We start from the raw sequence: 18,026 nt of genomic DNA, 5'->3' as shown, positions 1-18,026 counted from the left end.
CAGCTATTAAAGCGAACATCAAAGTTTCAAGCAAACGATAACAGTAATGGTAGAATAAGCAAAATAAAAACAGAACTATTTGGAAATGTCTTCAGTAGAATGTGAGAAGAAATCATGAAAATATGTTCACAGAAACAACTGAAAACAAGAAGAATGTAAAAAAGGCAAAACAGAAACTTATCTTCAGCGTACACCACTACTGAAAAGTTCTGATGACAGGCTGCACATTAACTAATAATAAGGTGGAAGTTTTACGGTAATTCGAAGCTGTTTATATAGTTCAGGAGATGAATAAGGAGCACAGATACTTCATGATGAAAATAACGACATTCCGGAAGTAATGCCAGCCTTTAGAAATATCAAAGAAAGAGAGGTACCTGCAGATGATTATGATTCAGAAGAAATGGTTAAAGCTGGACGAAAGCTGAGCAAAGGGAATTTGCAAAATCGTTCACACAATATCTCCAGTGGGAGGGCAATTCCCCAAAACTGGAAAATTCTGTAATTATTATATTTCACAAAAATCAGATTGACTAGACATAATAACTATTATACTATTAGCATCCCATCCGTAATGTATAGGATATTCATTACATCTATAACTTACTCCATAGAAAACAAAACATTAGATTTTAATCAGTCAAAGGAAGAAGATGGCTTTAGAAGTGAATATATCACAATGGTCTATACGCAAACCTTGAAGAGAACTATAGAATGGAAAACAAAGTGTGAATGACCACTTTCTTTGGGACTCGTAAATTTTGAGAAAAGCAAGACATTGATTCAGTCCATCTCAAAGCACTGAGGAATTATACGTCAATTTTAGTACTTTCATTACTTTTCACCAAGACAACGGGAAATTTTGAATCGGATGGGGAGTCAGGAAATTAGCTTCCATATCATCGGAAGTATTCTCAGTAGCCCTACAGGAAAAACTGCGAACGCCAAGACAATCGTTTGAAAACAATAATTAAAAGTTGCGTCTTGTTGTCGAATATATTATTCTGATCTAAACTGGAGAATCTCCTGACGGAAGCCTGCACAAATTCACGAGAAAGTTATACCTGTGAGGGGGACAGTTGGATTGATTGAGAATATTCTAGTCAGTAGGTAGACTGCTACATATTTGGGCCAATGAAGTTTCATGAATGTGTATAATTAATGAAAACAAACAATAATTTCGTATTCATTTGTAGAAGTCTTTTCCTATTTTTCGGTATCCAGTATTTATAGAGTAATGAGTATTCATATTTCCTGTATTACCCTAAAAATCAACCTAGACTGTTGTTGACGTGATTTTTCCAATACACCAGTGGCTCATTTCTTTCTCTAACCTTGATAAAACTGAGCTGGAACGTCTGTAATTTCGCCTTGCAAATGTTTGTGTGGTTGACTCAATATGCACACGGCCAACTGCTCCTGCTATGCTTCCCCATCTCAGTTAGAGGTCCCGCTTTAATAAGATCGATGTCTACGAGAAGCCAAACTCAAACTTCCATCCTCCTCTCGCTGTGACTAACGATCTCGTCGTCGCTTGCAGATCTAAAATCTAACTGACGCCAGTCTATGTAGTTCCCAGTAACTAAATAGCATAGTAAAACGTGTATACAATAGCTACAAGATATTGCTGTTCAGTTATGTATAATATCGTATGTTTCATTTATTTCAGCAAGTTAACGAGCAAACTAGACGAAATGTTGAAGTAGGACAGTTGACTGAACTAGTACGAGATTTCTTGCACCCTTCAGAGTTCTACGACGCTGTCAGAGGTATTGGCATCGATTTTTTCTGCGGCGTTCCAGATTCACTCCTCAAAGGCAAGTCACAATAAAATGGCAGAAAATCTTAATACTTTCTTAACACATAATAATTGTCTGTCATATCTGCATTTCATTAATTTTTAATGGCTTCCCCTGACAGATTTTTGTGCATTCGTATCGAACCGTGTGGCACCAGAGAAGCACGTCATTGCAGCAAATGAAGGCAACGCGATTAGCATAGCGTCCGGATACCATCTGGCCACTGGTAAAGCCAGTCTTGTCTACTTACAGGTTTGTAGTGATTCACTCAGTATCATCTTTGTTAACTGAGACTAACAAAACTTAACATTTTTTTAACCATTGGATAGTACATGAAATCCATAATCAATGAAAACACTATCAAGTACATGTCTATGCACTGTACAAGCCGTCAAAATAAAAAGTAGACCGGTTTATGGCTATATTGAATAAAAACCCCCAGGAACGTCTAAACAGCTCGGTTAAAGGAATAATATCTAAATTGAAAGGCGTGTTAGAAATGAGTGCGTGCACTGTGTGTAAGTAGAAGCGCTAGTTGTCAGTGAACACAATAAGCTGAAGCAGGCTTGTCCGCTGGTACTAGATCAAAAATACTAAGTGTGAAGATTCATGTAGAAGCAAAGATTAAATTTTAAGTTCCGTTACGTCTTTAGAAAAAACAGTAAAAGGTACGCATGTGATATTGGTACTGCCGAGAACGTGAACAGAAGATGCGTTTATGACCTGTTCAAACTCTTCTGAGATAGAAATTTCCTATTCTACTCTGAGTAGGTAGAACACAGTTTATGATAACTAACACTGACAGCGACGTGAAGAGCAGTGGACACAACAGGCAGTTCCTGTGGTCGATAGCGGCTAACCGGAAGTAAAATCCAGACAGTAGGATAAGTCATCGTAAGCGTGCGCAAAACAGCGGGGAGCGATTCGAATCGAAAACGTAAACATTGGCAAGGTCAGTCACCTTGCTATCAATGGCACGTACTGAAGGCTTCAGAGAATAACGAGGAATTGAGGGACCAAGTGTGAGGCCGGCCGCGACATTATTTTCTCGTCAGCGTACGGGACTACGTGATATACTCGCGGTGGCGGCGCCCTCCTTGGTAGCGAGCTGGGACTGTGCTACGAAGCCTGATTATCTCTGACTTTTCCTCCAAATCGATACTCAGGGTGGGCGAGAAATCCGAATCGCTGTCGGATACTAAACCACTCACCCCCACCTTTAATCAGCTAGTTGGGCCGGAAATGGCCCGGACCGTCTTGACATCGTCGAGGAGAAGAAGGAATGGTGCTGGGATCCCCGCCAACGGCTCCCGCGGCGTGTCCTCGTCGTGACGAGCCAGATCGGATGTCGGAGGTGATTCTGGAATTGCTTGGTCCTGTCTGAGGGCAGCGGGTGCCGGCCGTGGTCCATATAGAAATAATGGTTCGACCGCCATGGGTGTTTCATTCCGGGTACGCTCAACCTCAGCCGACTGCTTGGTGATGGAGTCTCTGACGTTGGTGGGAGCCGCAAGTGGCTTAGCGGACGAAAGTGATTCCACCTCTACCGGCTCCTATTGCTAGTCATTGTCGACACACTGTTACACCTAAAGCGATAGTGGAGATTATGGTTGTGGCAGACGAGCTGTTGACCAGGATTTTCCTGGCCGTTATTGCGTGAGTCATGCCCGGCCGTTTGAGAATGGTGTGGGCGCTACGTCTCGTTGCGGGTGGAACTGGTTTCGATATCTGACGATTTGCTCCTAGCCCGTGGTAAATTCAAACATTTGTCGCCCATTACTGCGAACGGAGACGCTTTGTCTCCACCGTGGGTTCCGGCCCAAAGTGCGCTCCATACGTTGGAGCACTTGCGGTAAAAGACTGTGTCCACGGGTCGAGAGCTCACTGAGCCTAGCGCATGAGAAATAAAAGGGTGCAGGTTCAGCATGTGTGTAAAATTTCAGTATGATTAAGTCCATTTACAGGGGTGGACCAGTATTATGCGAGGAGGCCGGGGATTGCTTCCCCGGAGTCGACTGTCACCATCATCTTGCGCACCTGCATTTAAAGGACGTGACCGTTCAGTCCGCTTCAGAATACGACGCTGGATAGAACAGGAAGTAGTCAGGTGCTCATTATCGTTGCGTTTACAGAAATTCTTCAACGCAGATGCCATGAACTGAGGGTCATTGTCGGAAACCAGGGTGTAACGTGCCCTTTATTGCAAATATGATGGATGGTGTACGGATGGTGGTAGCCATCTGTGCTACATATGGAAACATAGAAAGGGTATCAACAACTAGCAACCACATTGCTCCTTGGAACTGTCTTGCGATATTAGTAAAGTTCTGGGTACCATTTACTTTTGTGGCTGTTTCGTCTGATCCATACCTGAGCGATGCGCTAAATATTGCCAAGGATCAGTAAGTAACAGCTCAGCACAAGCTGTTTTTAACAATTCTACTGGCGTCGACTTCCTTTATAGTAGCTGCCACCGTTATGCTATATAATCAACTGATAATGACAAATCAACTTTATTATCCGATCTATCGAGCTCCCATCGTTCGGTAGTACGGCGATGCGAATTCAGTAGTTAGCGATCTACCGTCCTCGTCATTGGTAGACGTTCATAAATAGAAGCAAACCAAGCGGTAGCTCATAGAAAACTACCCTACACGTCGTTGTCGAAGATTTCCAGAAAAGTTAGTGCAACCAAATCGTGTCAGATTGAGCACCAACATATAAACGATGTCACTGCTCGTTCTGTAACATCACCAGGTTTACATGCCGCAAAGAGGAGCATCTAGAAAGTGTCTGCCTTGGCCAGCTGGCGACGACAGCCACCGCCAGCGTGTTGCACTCTTGTCTTCGTTCGTTATTTCGGGGAAGGAGACCAGACGGCGAAGTCATCGGTCTCATCGGATTAGGGAAGGACGGGGAAGGAAGTCGGCCGTACCCTTTGAAAGGAACCATCCCGGCATTTGCCTGGAGCGATTTAGGGAAAGCACTCTTGTCTTGCCGGTGCCAGTAACAGCAGCAGACTGGCTGCAGAAGCTCATGCTGCTACTGGAAATTAATGGAGTAACGAACGGCGGAGTTACAGTTGGAGACAGATGCGGCAGTGTCTCTGATTAATGTAGATAAATATGGTGGGTCAGCTCACCACAGCGCTATCCTCAGTGCAGAATGCTGATTGACAATGGACAGTCGATCCCGTTGAGGGGTCAGATCATAGTTCAAGCTGAGTATAAAAATGTATCTAGGTAACTAACCCTTGCGATAATAAACTCTAACAATTTTGCGCTTTTTAGTTTCCAAATTCAAGACCCAGTGAATCTAGTTTTAACCATGATTCCATTGAAAGTACTTGATACGTTATGTGCGCGGTATAAGCAACTGTTTTAACCTACATTAGGTTGTGCAACAGGGTTTCAAGCTCACGTATCTTTAAAAAGGCATCAGTGCCTAAGTTTTGTAGAGCACTTACAGTGCCTTTCAGTATGTGCGATCAAGTTAAAGCAGAACTAAAGGGATTGTTCAGTATCGTCCAGCCAATGGGCAACACCCTTGGTAGTACTAAAAAAGCCAAACGGATGAGTTATGGCAACTTTAAGTTTGCTATTAATAGCGAAGCTAACATAGATCTGAACTCAATTCCCTAGGCCAGAGGAATTGTTAGCAAAATTGGCTAGGGGCATTAATATTCTAAAACAGATCTCATTGATGTCTATTTTCAATTACCTGTAGGTGGTAAGACAAAATAGTTTTTAGTGAGTAATATGCCATTCGGCGTGTATCGTTGTAATAGATTACCATTTGGTGTTGCAGCAGATCCTGTCATTGTGCAATTCATGCGAGGTATCCTCAATTGTATTAATTGTTTAGATGACTTATTAATTACCAGGTCCGCGTGGGAGAAACGCCTGGAACATCTACTGACGTCGTTTGCGTAGCTTCAAGCCCATGGTATGAATTGTCAGCTTCACAAGTATTTGCTGATAAGACAGTGCCGTGGCTGCAACTGTGGACATTGTTAACTAACAGAGCCGTTATAGGTCTGCCATGCAGTAATCAAATGCGGATGCACTTCCCCACTTGCCTAGCGGCAAGGCACCAAACTCTCCAATCTCTGTGTTTTACGTTGGACACCAATCAGGAACACACCGTTGACGAATTCCCAAATACAGTACATGATGTAGAAACAGAAACATGCCGCCATCTGTTATTCAGCAGGGTGCTTTCTGCAGTGCATCAGGGTTGCCGATTCCAAGGAAGCCATTCAGCATAACTTCCATACAAATTCCCAATTACAGCCTATGAAGTGGCAACAGAAACAGGGTGTCATCTGCTACTCTGCAGGGTGACAGGGTGTTGTCTGGCGTGCAGCGGGGTTGGCCGACTCCAGGGAAGCATTCACCAGCTTCCTCGAAATATACCAGTCCACCTCTGTAAATGTACGTAATCCGACCGAAAGTTTGCACGTGCGTAGAACCTGCATCCGATTCGACGTGCTTAACGCAACTCATGGTGTCTTATTATCAGCCACGAACGAATCTATATACCGTGTGCCACATGTGACCAAATTCTGCCCGCGCATACTGCAGCTGGTCCCCACTGGGAAACGTTCAGAATGAAGGCAACGACGTGACGTCATTTGTACTGTCTCGGTGATTCATCTGTTGTTTGTTCTATCTCGAAATTGAACTGTTTCTTAGGTCTCAAGTATACTTTATCATCAAAGGCAACTATATTGCAGTAAATATTTCCATTTCTCTTAGCAAAATTTAAAAAATTTACCGCCGAAAACAAAGTTTAAAAAGTAACTTGCACTTGTAGGGCAATAGGGAATAGTGGGGAAGTATGGCACAGGGAGGGAAAAACGTACATAATCATGTAAATTTGCCGACAAATATATTTAATGTACACAAGATACAATTCTCAGATCACTCTTAAACTGTTAAAAGACTTACTTATCGGTAAAACCAAAAATAATTTGATTCCATAAAAAAACTGCTGAAATACATTAACTTCCAAACAAAGTTCTAAAATAACTATTTGTTTACGTAGTAGAGGTGATTTGTTTTACATTCATCTGTTCACAGAAGTCACCAATGTAATCTTCGTTCCCAGTACTTCTGCAATAATAGTTCTACATAAGACGCGTCATACATTTTGCAGGAAAAATGAAACTTGTTTACTGAGCCTTGTAAGTCAGCAGCTCATGCTGCATACGCTTGTTTACGTTGCTTAACCCAGTTGCTTCTACGTGGCTTCGGTAAGCATAATAGTCAGTCAGCAAACCATAAACATCATCAAAGCTCAAACTGTAAGTGTCTGAGAGTGGGTGTAGTTCTTGCACCACGTAGTAAATTTATTGCTAGAAACAGTAAAAGTTCACTTTGACGTTCAAACCCAGTTGTTTGATTTGCCTTGCAGTGAAGATCAAAACGACATAAACACAACTTCCAGTTCCCGTTCGCCTTGTCGAAGCAAGCAGGTGGCTGAGGGAAGGTGATGACGCTGCAGGTGCAATCTGTTGTTGGTTTTGCAGTCGTGCAATTTCTGCTGTTGCTGTTGGACCTCCCGCAGCTTTTCTTGCTGTTGCCGTTGTTGTTGTTGTTGTTGCAGCTGTAATCGCTGCTGCCACAACTTTCAAAAATTCAGGGCCCATTCTTCACACTGAATAGTTGCATGGAGAAAAAGTACTCGTCGCCACTTTTCTATCCTAGTCTGCATAGGAAAAACAGAGTTTTAGGTCATCTACACCGAGGGTGACACAGAGACCAGTGGAACAAAAAGGGGTTTCTGTAGAGTCGGCGTCGGCAAAGTTCTCGAAGTGAACAGGCAGCCAGAAGCAAAGTCGGGAGGATAGCGAAAGCCGACGTAAGCGTGCTCAAAGCAGTCCAGGGAGAGATTGTAATCGTAAACATAAACACAGTGAAGATCAATCACTCAACTATCAATGGTGCATACCGAAGGCTACAGAGAATAGCAAGCAATTGAGGAACAAGAGCAGGGTTATGGTATTTACTGGAAGTCCAACTGAGAATATGGGCCCACATGACACGCTGGCAGTGGTTGCACCCTCCATGGAAGCGAGCTCGACCGTGCTGCAATGCCTAAGTATCTCCGACTTTTCTTCTAAATCGATACTCTGGCTTGGCGGAGAGTCCGAATCACTGTCAGATACTAAAGAAAGGAAGCTATTGACCCACCAAGTGGGGACTGAACGTCAATAACCATAACAACAGGCAAGGTAGAGCGCAGTAGACACTGGCCCAAAATCTCGGATTTGTGTAATAAGGATACACGGCATTATCTAATTTTGTCAAAGATCAAGAAAAAAGCGTTTTCTTTCGCCCCTCACAATGGCCCCCATCCTCACGATTTATAAGAGCTGGGTCTTAAGTGTGTCTGTTGTGTGTGACTGTAATGGGTGTGTGTATAGTTTGTTGTTACGTTTGTGTTGTGGGACAATCAGAGCATGGAGAGAGTTAAACCTGGTACCCACAGATAATCTAAACCCCCTCTAATAGCACCAAGACGATCGCTGATGTTGATGTGCCCAACCGACTGACCATCATCAACAGTGTCACATGCCATCACTTCATGAGACGCTTTACAGAAGTATGATATTTAATCCATGACATTGGCACAAAGTCTGGTGATCAAGAACTTGCCGGACAAATGGTGACGATGAAAATTTCTTCGACCACGAGGATTCGAACTGGCTACCTCCAAATCGAGAGCCTCCACTCAGGCGTGCGTTAGTGATCTGGGCTACGGAACAATGTACATGTTTTTACCCATCTCAAGACGTTGTCCAGTTGCTGATTTTGCGTGACCCGTGTGAAGGTTACAGCAGTGCAGAAATGTAGCACATGCAATACAAAAATTTTGTAAATGTAGATGAAGATTTAGTGCAGAACAAAAACAAAACAAACTCAAAATGTGTATTAAATTATTGGAGTCTTTAAAATAGTAATGGAGAGACGTCTACAGACGTTAAATTAACCTGTGGCGTGCCACAGGGGAGTGTTATGGGACCATTGCTTTTCACAATATATATAAATGACCTAGTAGATAGTGTCGGAAGTTCCACGCGGCTTTTCGCGGATGATGTTGTAGTATACAGAGAAGTTGCAGCATTGGAAAATTGAAGCGAAATTCAGGAAGATCTGCAAAGGATAGGCACTTGGTGCAGAGAGTGGCAACTGACCCTTAACATGGACAAATGTAATGTATTGTGAATACATAGAAAGAAGGATCCAGTATTGTATTATTATGTGATAGCGGAACAAACACTGGTAGCAGTTACTTCCGTAAAATATCTAGGAGTATGAGTACGGAACGATTTGAAGTGGAATGATCATTTAAAATTAATTGTTGGTAAGGCGGGTGCCAAGTTGAGATTCATTGGGAGAGTCCTAAGAAAATGTAGTCCATCAACAAAAGAGGTGGCTTTCAAAACACTCGTTCGACCTATACTTGAGTATTGCTCATCAATGTGGAATCCGTACCAGGTCGGGTTGACAAAGGAGATAGAGAAGATCCAAAGAAGAGCGGCGCGTTTCGTCACAGGGTTATTTGGTAAGCGTGATAGCGTTACGGAGATGTTTAGCAAACTCAAGTGGCAGACTCTGCAAGAGAGGCGATCTGCATCGCGGTGTAGCTTGCCGGCCAGGTTTCGAGAGGGTGCGTTTCTGGATGAGGTATCGAATATATTGCTTCCCCCTACTTATACCTCCCGAGGAGATCACGTATCTTCCCGCGAACCATACGCGACTGGAACAGGAAAGGGTGGTAATGACAGTGGCACGTAAAGTGCCCTCCGCCAAACACCGTTGCGTGGCTTGCAGAGTATAAATGTAGATGTAGATGTAGAAGCGCAACTAACAGCACCTGCACGCTTACATCAATGTCAAGTACTAGACAGTCTAGTACTTTCTAATATATTTAAAAGTTTTGTATATTTATCAAATAATATGACTGTGCCACAACGCATCATCGGAATCATTGCGGAAATTACATGGATCTGCTAGAATATACCGGTGGTAATACTTCCAGTTCCCACTAACAATAGATGTGGTGGCGCCAGAAATCATGGGTAACATCCGAGACACTAGAGATGCCACGAAGACTGAAAGAATCCCTGCACCTGTCAACTGCGATCAACACAATTCCTAGATGTTTGTGCACCATGGTCAACTCTTGACGCTCCTGGCAAAACTGACGTAGTCCCAAGCCAATTCGTTGCTAGATAAGAGTAATTAAATACGTGAAAGAATCTAAAGAACTGACAGTATGCAATAAAGTAAACTAAATACTTTGCACAAGTCATGTACAATGGCATGTTTCTATTCGGCTGATGTATTCCCTGGCGCGTAAGTCAGGCGGCAGTTGCGCTCACGCCAGCATAAAGCTACGCAACAAAATTCTTACATGCAAGACGAGCTCTCATGAGCACACAGACAAGCAAAGAAATTAAGAATGAAGCATTTATGCAGAGATATAAAAGCTAGCAATTGTCCGTTTCCATTGGCGAAACTTCAATAAAATAATCAGCCTAACGCTTTACGCAGCTGCCAGTACAAATGTTGACTCACTAGGATAGATGTATAACATATAATTTTGTTTTCAGTATTTTTTGTGTATTAAGCTTTAGTATTCTAAGATTCGAAAGTACACTGAGGTGAGAAGTCATTGGATAACGATATGAAAATATACAGATGACGATAGTATCGCATACACAAGGTATAAAAGGGCAATGCATTGGGGTAAATGTCATTTGCACTCCGGTAATTCATGTGAAAAGTTTCCGACGTGATTATGGCCGCACGACAGGAATTAACAGAACACGGAATGGTAGTAGAAGCTAGATACATGGGACATTCTGTTTCAGAAATCGTTAGAAACTTCAATATTCCGCGATCCACAGTGGCAATAGTGTGCCGAGAATACTAAATTTCAGGTATTACTTGTCACCACGGACAATGCAGTGGCCGACGGCCTTCAATTTACGACCGAGAGCAACGGCGTTTGTATAGAGTTGTCAGTGCTAACAGACAAGCAACACTGCATGAAATAAACACAGAAGTCAATGTGGCTCGTACGACGAAGGCATCCGTTACGACAGTGCGGCGAAATTTGGCTTTAACGGGCTAGAGCAACTGACAATCGACACGAGTGCCTTTGCTAAGAGCACGACATCGTCTGCAGCGCCTCTCCTGGGCTCTTGACCATGTCGGGTGGACTCTAGACGATTGGAAAACCGTGTCCTAGTCAGATGAATCCCAATTTCAGTCGGTAAGAGGTGATGGTAGGGTTCGAGTGTGGTGCAGATCCCACGAGGCCATGGATCTAAGTTGTCAACAAGACATTATGCAAGCTGGTGGTGGCTCCATAATGGTGTGGGCTGGTTTACATGGAATGGACGGAGTTCTCTGGTCCACCTGAACCGATCATTGACTCGAAATGGTTATGTTCGACTACCTGGAGACTATTCACAGCCGTTCATGGACTTCATGTTCCCAAACAACGGCAAAAATTTTGTGGATGACAGTGCGCCATGTCATCGGGCTACAGTTGTTCGCCATTGGTTTGAAGAACATTCTGGACAATTCTGGCGAATGACTTGGCCTTCCACATGACCCGAAATGAATCTCGTCGAACATTTATGGGACATAGTCGAGACTTCACTTCGTGCACAAAATCCTGCACCGGAAATAATACAGAGACAGTATGGCTCAGTATTTCTGCAGGGAACTTCCAATAACTTGTAGAGTCCATGCCACGTGCTGCACTAAGCTGGGCAAAAGGAGTTCCGGCACGATATTAGAGGGTATCCCATGACTTTTGTCACCTCAGTGTATGATTATACGTAGATTATTTCAGGTCTGAAACAGTCTCTATCACATAACTTCTGGAACTCAGTATGTGTAATACAACCTACTTTAGGATGGAAGAGAAAGAGCTCAATAAAATTAGAAGTAAAAATAATTAGAGTTTATCCGAAAAAAATGATCGTAACTGTAAAATTACTTAACCAGATGAGTACAACAGGACTAACTAGCACCCTCTACATGTTTCTTTCTAAGCATTTGCTAGCTAAGCACGATAAATATTTTACAGCCGTAGATTCAGATAAAGGAAATGTTCCTCTACTTACGTTACTAAATTCTCATTGCGAGTCACGGTAAACTAGATAATAATGTGATGTACCACTTCACGCTAATGAATAAGCAGACAAATATTTATGGGCGAAGTCCTCTCCCATATGCATACGGGATAGTTAGAAATTCTTAGACAGTTAATTGTACACTATGTGATCAAAAGTATCCGGACACCTGGCTGAAAATGAGTTACAAGTTCGTGGCGCCCTCCACTGGTAATGCTGGAATTCAATATGGTGTTGGCCCACCCTCAGCATTTAGGCATATGCTCAATCAGATGCTGGAAGGTTTCTTGGGGAATGGCAGCCCATTCTTTAGGGAGTGCTGCACTGAGGAGAGGTATCGATGTCGGTCGGTGAGGCCTGGCACGAAATCGACGTTCCAAAACATCCCGAAGGTGTTCTATATGGTTCAGGTCAGGACTTTGCGCAGGCTAGTCCATAATAGGGATGTTATTGTCGCGTAACCGCTCCGCCACAGGCCGTGCGTTATGAACAGATGCTCGATCGTGTTGAAAGATGCAGTCGCCATCCCCGAATTGCTCTTCGACAGTGGGAAGCAAGAAGGTGGTTAAAACATCAGTGTAGGCCAGTGCTGTAATAGTGCCACGCAAAACAACACCTCCATGAAAAACACGATCACACCATAACACCACCGCCTCCGAATTTTACTGTTAGCAATACACACGCTGGCATATGACGTTCAGCGGGCATTCGCCGTTCCCACACCCTTCCATCGGATCACCACATTAGGTACCGTGATTCGTCACTCCACACATCGTTTTTCCAGTGTTCAATCGTCCAATGTTTGCGCTCCTTACACGAAGTGAGGCGTCGTTTGGCATTTACCGGCGTGATGTGTGGCTTATGAGCAGCTGCTCGACCATGAAATCCAAGTTTTCTCCCTCCCGCCTAACTGTCATAGTAATTGCAGTGGCTGCTGATGCAGTTTGGAATTCCTCTGTGATGATCTGGATAGATGTCTGCCTATTACACATTACGACCCTCTTCAACTGTCGGCGGTCTCTGTCACTCGACAGACGAGGCCGGCCTGTACGCTTTTGTGCTGTACGTGTCCCTTCACGTTTCCACTTCACTATCACATCGGAAACAGTGGACATAGGGATGTTTAGGAGTGTGGAAATCTTTCGTACATACGTATAACACAAGCAACACCCAATCACCTGCCACGTTCGAAATCCGTGAGTTCCGAGGAGCGCCCCATTCTGCTCTCACACGATGTCTAATGACTACTGAGACCGCTCATATGGAATACCTGGCAGTAGGTGGCAGGACAATGCACCTAATATGAAAAACGTATGTTTTTGGTGGTGTCCGGGTACTTTTGATCGCATAGTGTATATACTGTATAATCGAATCCTAATATTTGGGACAAGTTCTCAGGCGAATTGCTAGACTGTTATGCCAGACATACACAATATTTCGTCAACTGTCAAAATTGTTGCCATCAAGTACATTTATGGACTTCATAAACGCCTGGAAAAGCTGAAGAATTAAATCTGCTTCCAGTGCCTTATGAGTATGGTCATATAATGCATGTCATGCTCTACAGCACTTGTTTTCTACATCAATACCTTGTAAACTAATAGCACAATACACATCTTGCCTGTTCCAACAGAACTCTGGACTCGGCAATACTGTGAACCCACTAGTATCTCTAGCATCTGGAGAAGTGTATTCCATACCAATGTTGCTGCTTATCGGTTGGCGTGGTGAACCTGGGAAGCGCGATGAGCCACAGCATTTGCTGCAGGGACACATAACACCAAGGATACTAGGTAAGTAGAGACAACCGTAACTTCCTTCTCGACGTAGGACGCGGCTTAGAATTCTAGGGTTGTTTAACAGAAAACTTCCCACAGATCTGATGCATTCACACATAACGTAATCGTGGAGATGTTACTCCGTGATGCAGAAAGGGGTCTAAGAAAGTCTTCCATAAGGAAAATCCCACACAGTTCTTTAGGAGAAAAGCATTATGCTGGATATTCACTGGATTAGTCGCAGGTATGTGACAAATACGCCAGCACAGCAAAGCATAATTATCAAATGTAATAAATAATTCTGTGAATGCGCTGAAAGTATCTCGTTGCGTATTTGGATACTAGCAGACGTATAGTCTTCTGTAAACACGAAATTGTCAATGGAGGGCAAATTTTATAAATGTTTATTTGGTCATCATCAACTATATAATTAGATAAACATATAGACATCTGTAACAAGAAATTATTTGCTACTTCATCATGTTTTACAGAGGCTGTGGGTATTGAATACACTACACTACCCGACTACATCGAGGGAGCTAAAAGAACTTTGAATAAAGCCAAGCGGTATATGGAAGCGAACAGTTGCCCTTACGCTTTACTCGTCAGGAGGCAGACATTTCTTCCTTGTAAGCTACAGATAACGCCATCAAGGTATGTATTTTGTGTGTCAGAGAGCGTACGTGGCTACTTGCATGTTTCTCCAACTGAACTTCGTTTCTAGTAACCTCGCTGTGGACAGGTCGTTAACATTAACTCTCCATCACTTTTCTCTTTATAAATACATCACAGAAAAGAATACTTCACAAGCCATTTTAGTGCTACTATCGTATTTATTTATTTATTTTTGATTCGCTAACAAGTGCGTCGTCTTTGCAGTATTAAGTGAACATTGGTATTAGGCGAAATCACACAGTACCGAAAACGTAGTTTTTTATCTATTGCGGAAACTATTTTCCAGAGTGTACTGTCCATGAGTAGGTCTGTGTAGGTATATCTATTCGTATCCTTCTTAATTCAGGGTACAGCAGGGATGACACATGCTCATTGGAGATAAAAAGACTAAAAATTTCATATCGTAGACCACATATCAGTCGTTGAACTCTTAAATACGTCATCCTAATTGTCGCATAGTCTCACGTTGTGATAATGAATACAGGCTGAAGCAATGAATTAAAATTTGTACCCAAGGTTCAAATGGTTCAAATGGCTGTGAGCACTATGCGACTTAACTTCTGAGGTCATCAGTCGCCTAGAACTTAGAACTAATTAAACCTAACTAACCTAAGGACATCACACACATCCATGCCCGAGGCAGGATTCGAACCTGCGACCGGAGCGGTCGCTCGGTTCCATACTGTAGCGCCTAGAACCGCACGGCCACTCCGGCCGGCTGTACCCAAGGGTATCAGGCAGATGCGGCAGAGGATCTCCAACATTAGAATAGCACCTTAGAATTGAACGAAATGAGGATAATCCTACCTGTATCCCAGATGTAGGTCATACATTAATCAAATGAAATTATATGTTCCAGAGACATATTAAGTCTCAACTTTATCTATGATAACGAATACAGGTCTGTATTCCTTATCATAGATACAGGCCTATATTCGTTATCATAGATAGATTTGAGATTTTATACAGGTTGTTACAAAAAGGTACGGCCAAACTTTCAGGAAACATTCCTCACATACAAAGAAAGAAAATATGTTATGTGGACATGTGTCCGGAAACGCTTACTTTCCATGTCAGGACTGATTTTATTACTTCTCTTCAAATCACATTAATCATGGAACGGAAACACACAGCAACAGAACGTACCAGCGTGACTTCAAACACTTTGTTACAGGAAATGTTCAAAATGTCCTCCGTTAGCGAGGACACATGCATCCACCCTCCTCCGTCGCATGGAATCCCTGATGTGCTGATGCAGCCCTGGAGAATGGCGTATTGTATCACAGCCGTCCACAATACGAGCACGAAGAGTCTCTACATTAGCTACCGGGGTTGCGTAGACAAGAGCTTTCAAATGCCCCCATAAATGAATGTCAAGACGGTTGAGGTCAGGAGAGCGTGGAGGCCATGGAATTGGTCCGCCTCTACCAGTCCATCGGTCACCGAATCTGTTGTTGAGAAGCGTACGAACACTTCGACTGAAATGTGCAGGAGCTCCATCGTGCATGGACCACATGTTGTATCGTACTTGTAAAGGCACATGTTCTAGCAGCAAGGTAGAGTATCCCGTATGAAATCATGATAGCGTGCTCCATTGAGCGTAGGTGGAAGAACATGGGGCCCAATCAAGACATCGCCAACAATGCCTGCCCAAAGGTTCACAGAAAATCTGTGTTTATGACGTGATTGCACAATTGCAACATTACCTTCCTTCAATTGGACCAACTGGCGGTGAATGGAGGAAGTACAGTACATACTAACGAAACTAAAATGAGCTCTAACATGGAAATTAAGCGTTTCTGGACATATGTCCACATAGCATCTTTTCTTTATTTGTGTGTGAGGAGCGTTTCCTGAAAGTTTGGCCGTACCTTTTTGTAACACCCTGTATGTCTCTGCAACATATAATTTCATATGATTAATATCTCACATAATGTTTACTACCTCCAGAAACCAGTTCCGTTGTTTTTGATAGCCATTCATTTTTCAGTTATATTTCATTTAACAGTAACCAACAATTAACTTTTTGTTTCGAATACTCACATAACACCTCATGATAACAAGCTTGAACCGGAACTGTCATCAGTGTAACCACCATGATTGATTAATGTTAGAGTCATAACTCACATGCTCCAAAATAATGAAAATTGAGATGGCGACATATTCTCATATAGCTTTATACATAGAACATAATTCACGTGACAGTTCTTCACATTTGGCACAAGATCCCTGAGAAAACCAGTGTTACACTTCATGGTTGGTTTCAAAAGTCTCATTATCCGCGGGATCTTGTGAGTTTTGTTCCGTACCTCATCTTGACAAATCAGCGATTAGCTCACTTGGCGCCATTTTCTTGTGTAGTAGTAAATATTGATGCCAGTGGAGTATGTTTTCTGTTCTGTTCAGTTATTTTGGGGAATATAGTTTAATATAGTGGTTGGAATAAAACTGATTTGAAACACAAATCATGGAAGAAAACGTTTCACCCGTTGGAGAAAGAGGAAGGCCAAGGAAACGTTCACAGCATCCAGAAATGTGGAAAAGTCAGGAAGTCAAATGAATGAGGTTAGAATATCCTGTTTTCTTCATTGTTTTCAAATTAAACTGATTCTTGTTATTGGCTTCATTTGTTCCTCTACGTAAGAATGTATAGGACCATTCTTTGGAGCTTGACAGTGAGGAATGGCAAATTGAATATTTTAAAAGTTCATTTTTGAAAAATAAACAGAACCTCACAGTTTAGTTTGTTCTGTCATTATAGGTACAAATCTTCAGTGCTGCCCCAGTATCCAACATGTCAACACCGTGGAGGAGCATTTAATTGCTGTTCACTTTCTATGAACGATATTAAAAACTTTCATGATTTGTTTTATAAAACACCGCAAAGAGATTATCAGAATCAGTTCATATTGAAGTATGTGGAAATTCGCAACGTCATCAGACGTCGACCAAGAAAAGACAAATCAAGTCAAAACCAAAAGTCGCAGCTGTTTAGAACGACGAAATATTTTATACGAAGCACACAGAAAAATAAAGTTCCAGTTTGCATGTCAACCTTTATAAATGTATTGGGAGTGTCACGATTCAGAATAAATAATATCACTAAACAGTTTCATCAGCAAGGTTTTGTACAAGGCCGGAGAGGTGGCTTCAGGAGGGCGGCAGAATATGAACCCTAGAGAGACTGTGTCATGAAGTTTATCAATAGTCTAAAGTATGTAGAGACACATTACTGCAGAGGACGAACAGAAAGACGGTATCTGCCTGCGAATATGAACTGTAAAATGTTATGGAAAATTTATTCTTCCAAGCCCGAAAACATCCCTGTGAAGCTATCTTACTTCAGGTACATCTTTAACACAAAATACAATGTAGGCTTTGGTACACCGAGAACGGATGTGTGTTCTACGTGCTTAAGCCTAGCTGAAAAGTTAAAACATGACAGAGACCCTAACAAGAAAACTCAATTAATTACAAAAAAAAAGGGTTCACAAATTAAAGTATATGGCATTTTTTAACAACCCGAAGGACAAAGACGTTGAAACGTTAATTCTTTCATTTGATTGTGAGGAGAATATTCCATTGCCCAAAGTTCCAGATCATTCATGCTATTATAGC

The 18,026-nt window shown here is 42.5% G+C and overlaps 1 protein-coding gene across 1 annotated transcript in view; it reads left to right on the top strand.

Annotated features, from left to right (window-relative positions):
• LOC124722931 (phosphonopyruvate decarboxylase-like) overlaps nucleotides 1-18,026 on the top strand; it is a 107,306-nt gene that overhangs the window by 26,093 nt on the left and 63,187 nt on the right. The window contains exons 3-6 of the mRNA XM_047248092.1: nucleotides 1,670-1,817; nucleotides 1,921-2,051; nucleotides 13,589-13,748; nucleotides 14,225-14,387. Coding sequence (XP_047104048.1) covers nucleotides 1,670-1,817; nucleotides 1,921-2,051; nucleotides 13,589-13,748; nucleotides 14,225-14,387 — 602 coding nt within the window. The remainder of the gene's footprint in view (nucleotides 1-1,669; nucleotides 1,818-1,920; nucleotides 2,052-13,588; nucleotides 13,749-14,224; nucleotides 14,388-18,026) is intronic.

The sequence above is a fragment of the Schistocerca piceifrons genome, chromosome X (genome assembly GCF_021461385.2).
Source record: "Schistocerca piceifrons isolate TAMUIC-IGC-003096 chromosome X, iqSchPice1.1, whole genome shotgun sequence".
NCBI lineage: Eukaryota > Metazoa > Arthropoda > Insecta > Orthoptera > Acrididae > Schistocerca > Schistocerca piceifrons.
Note: the sequence above shows the minus strand (reverse complement) of the source record. Positions and strands in the feature narration are given on the sequence as shown.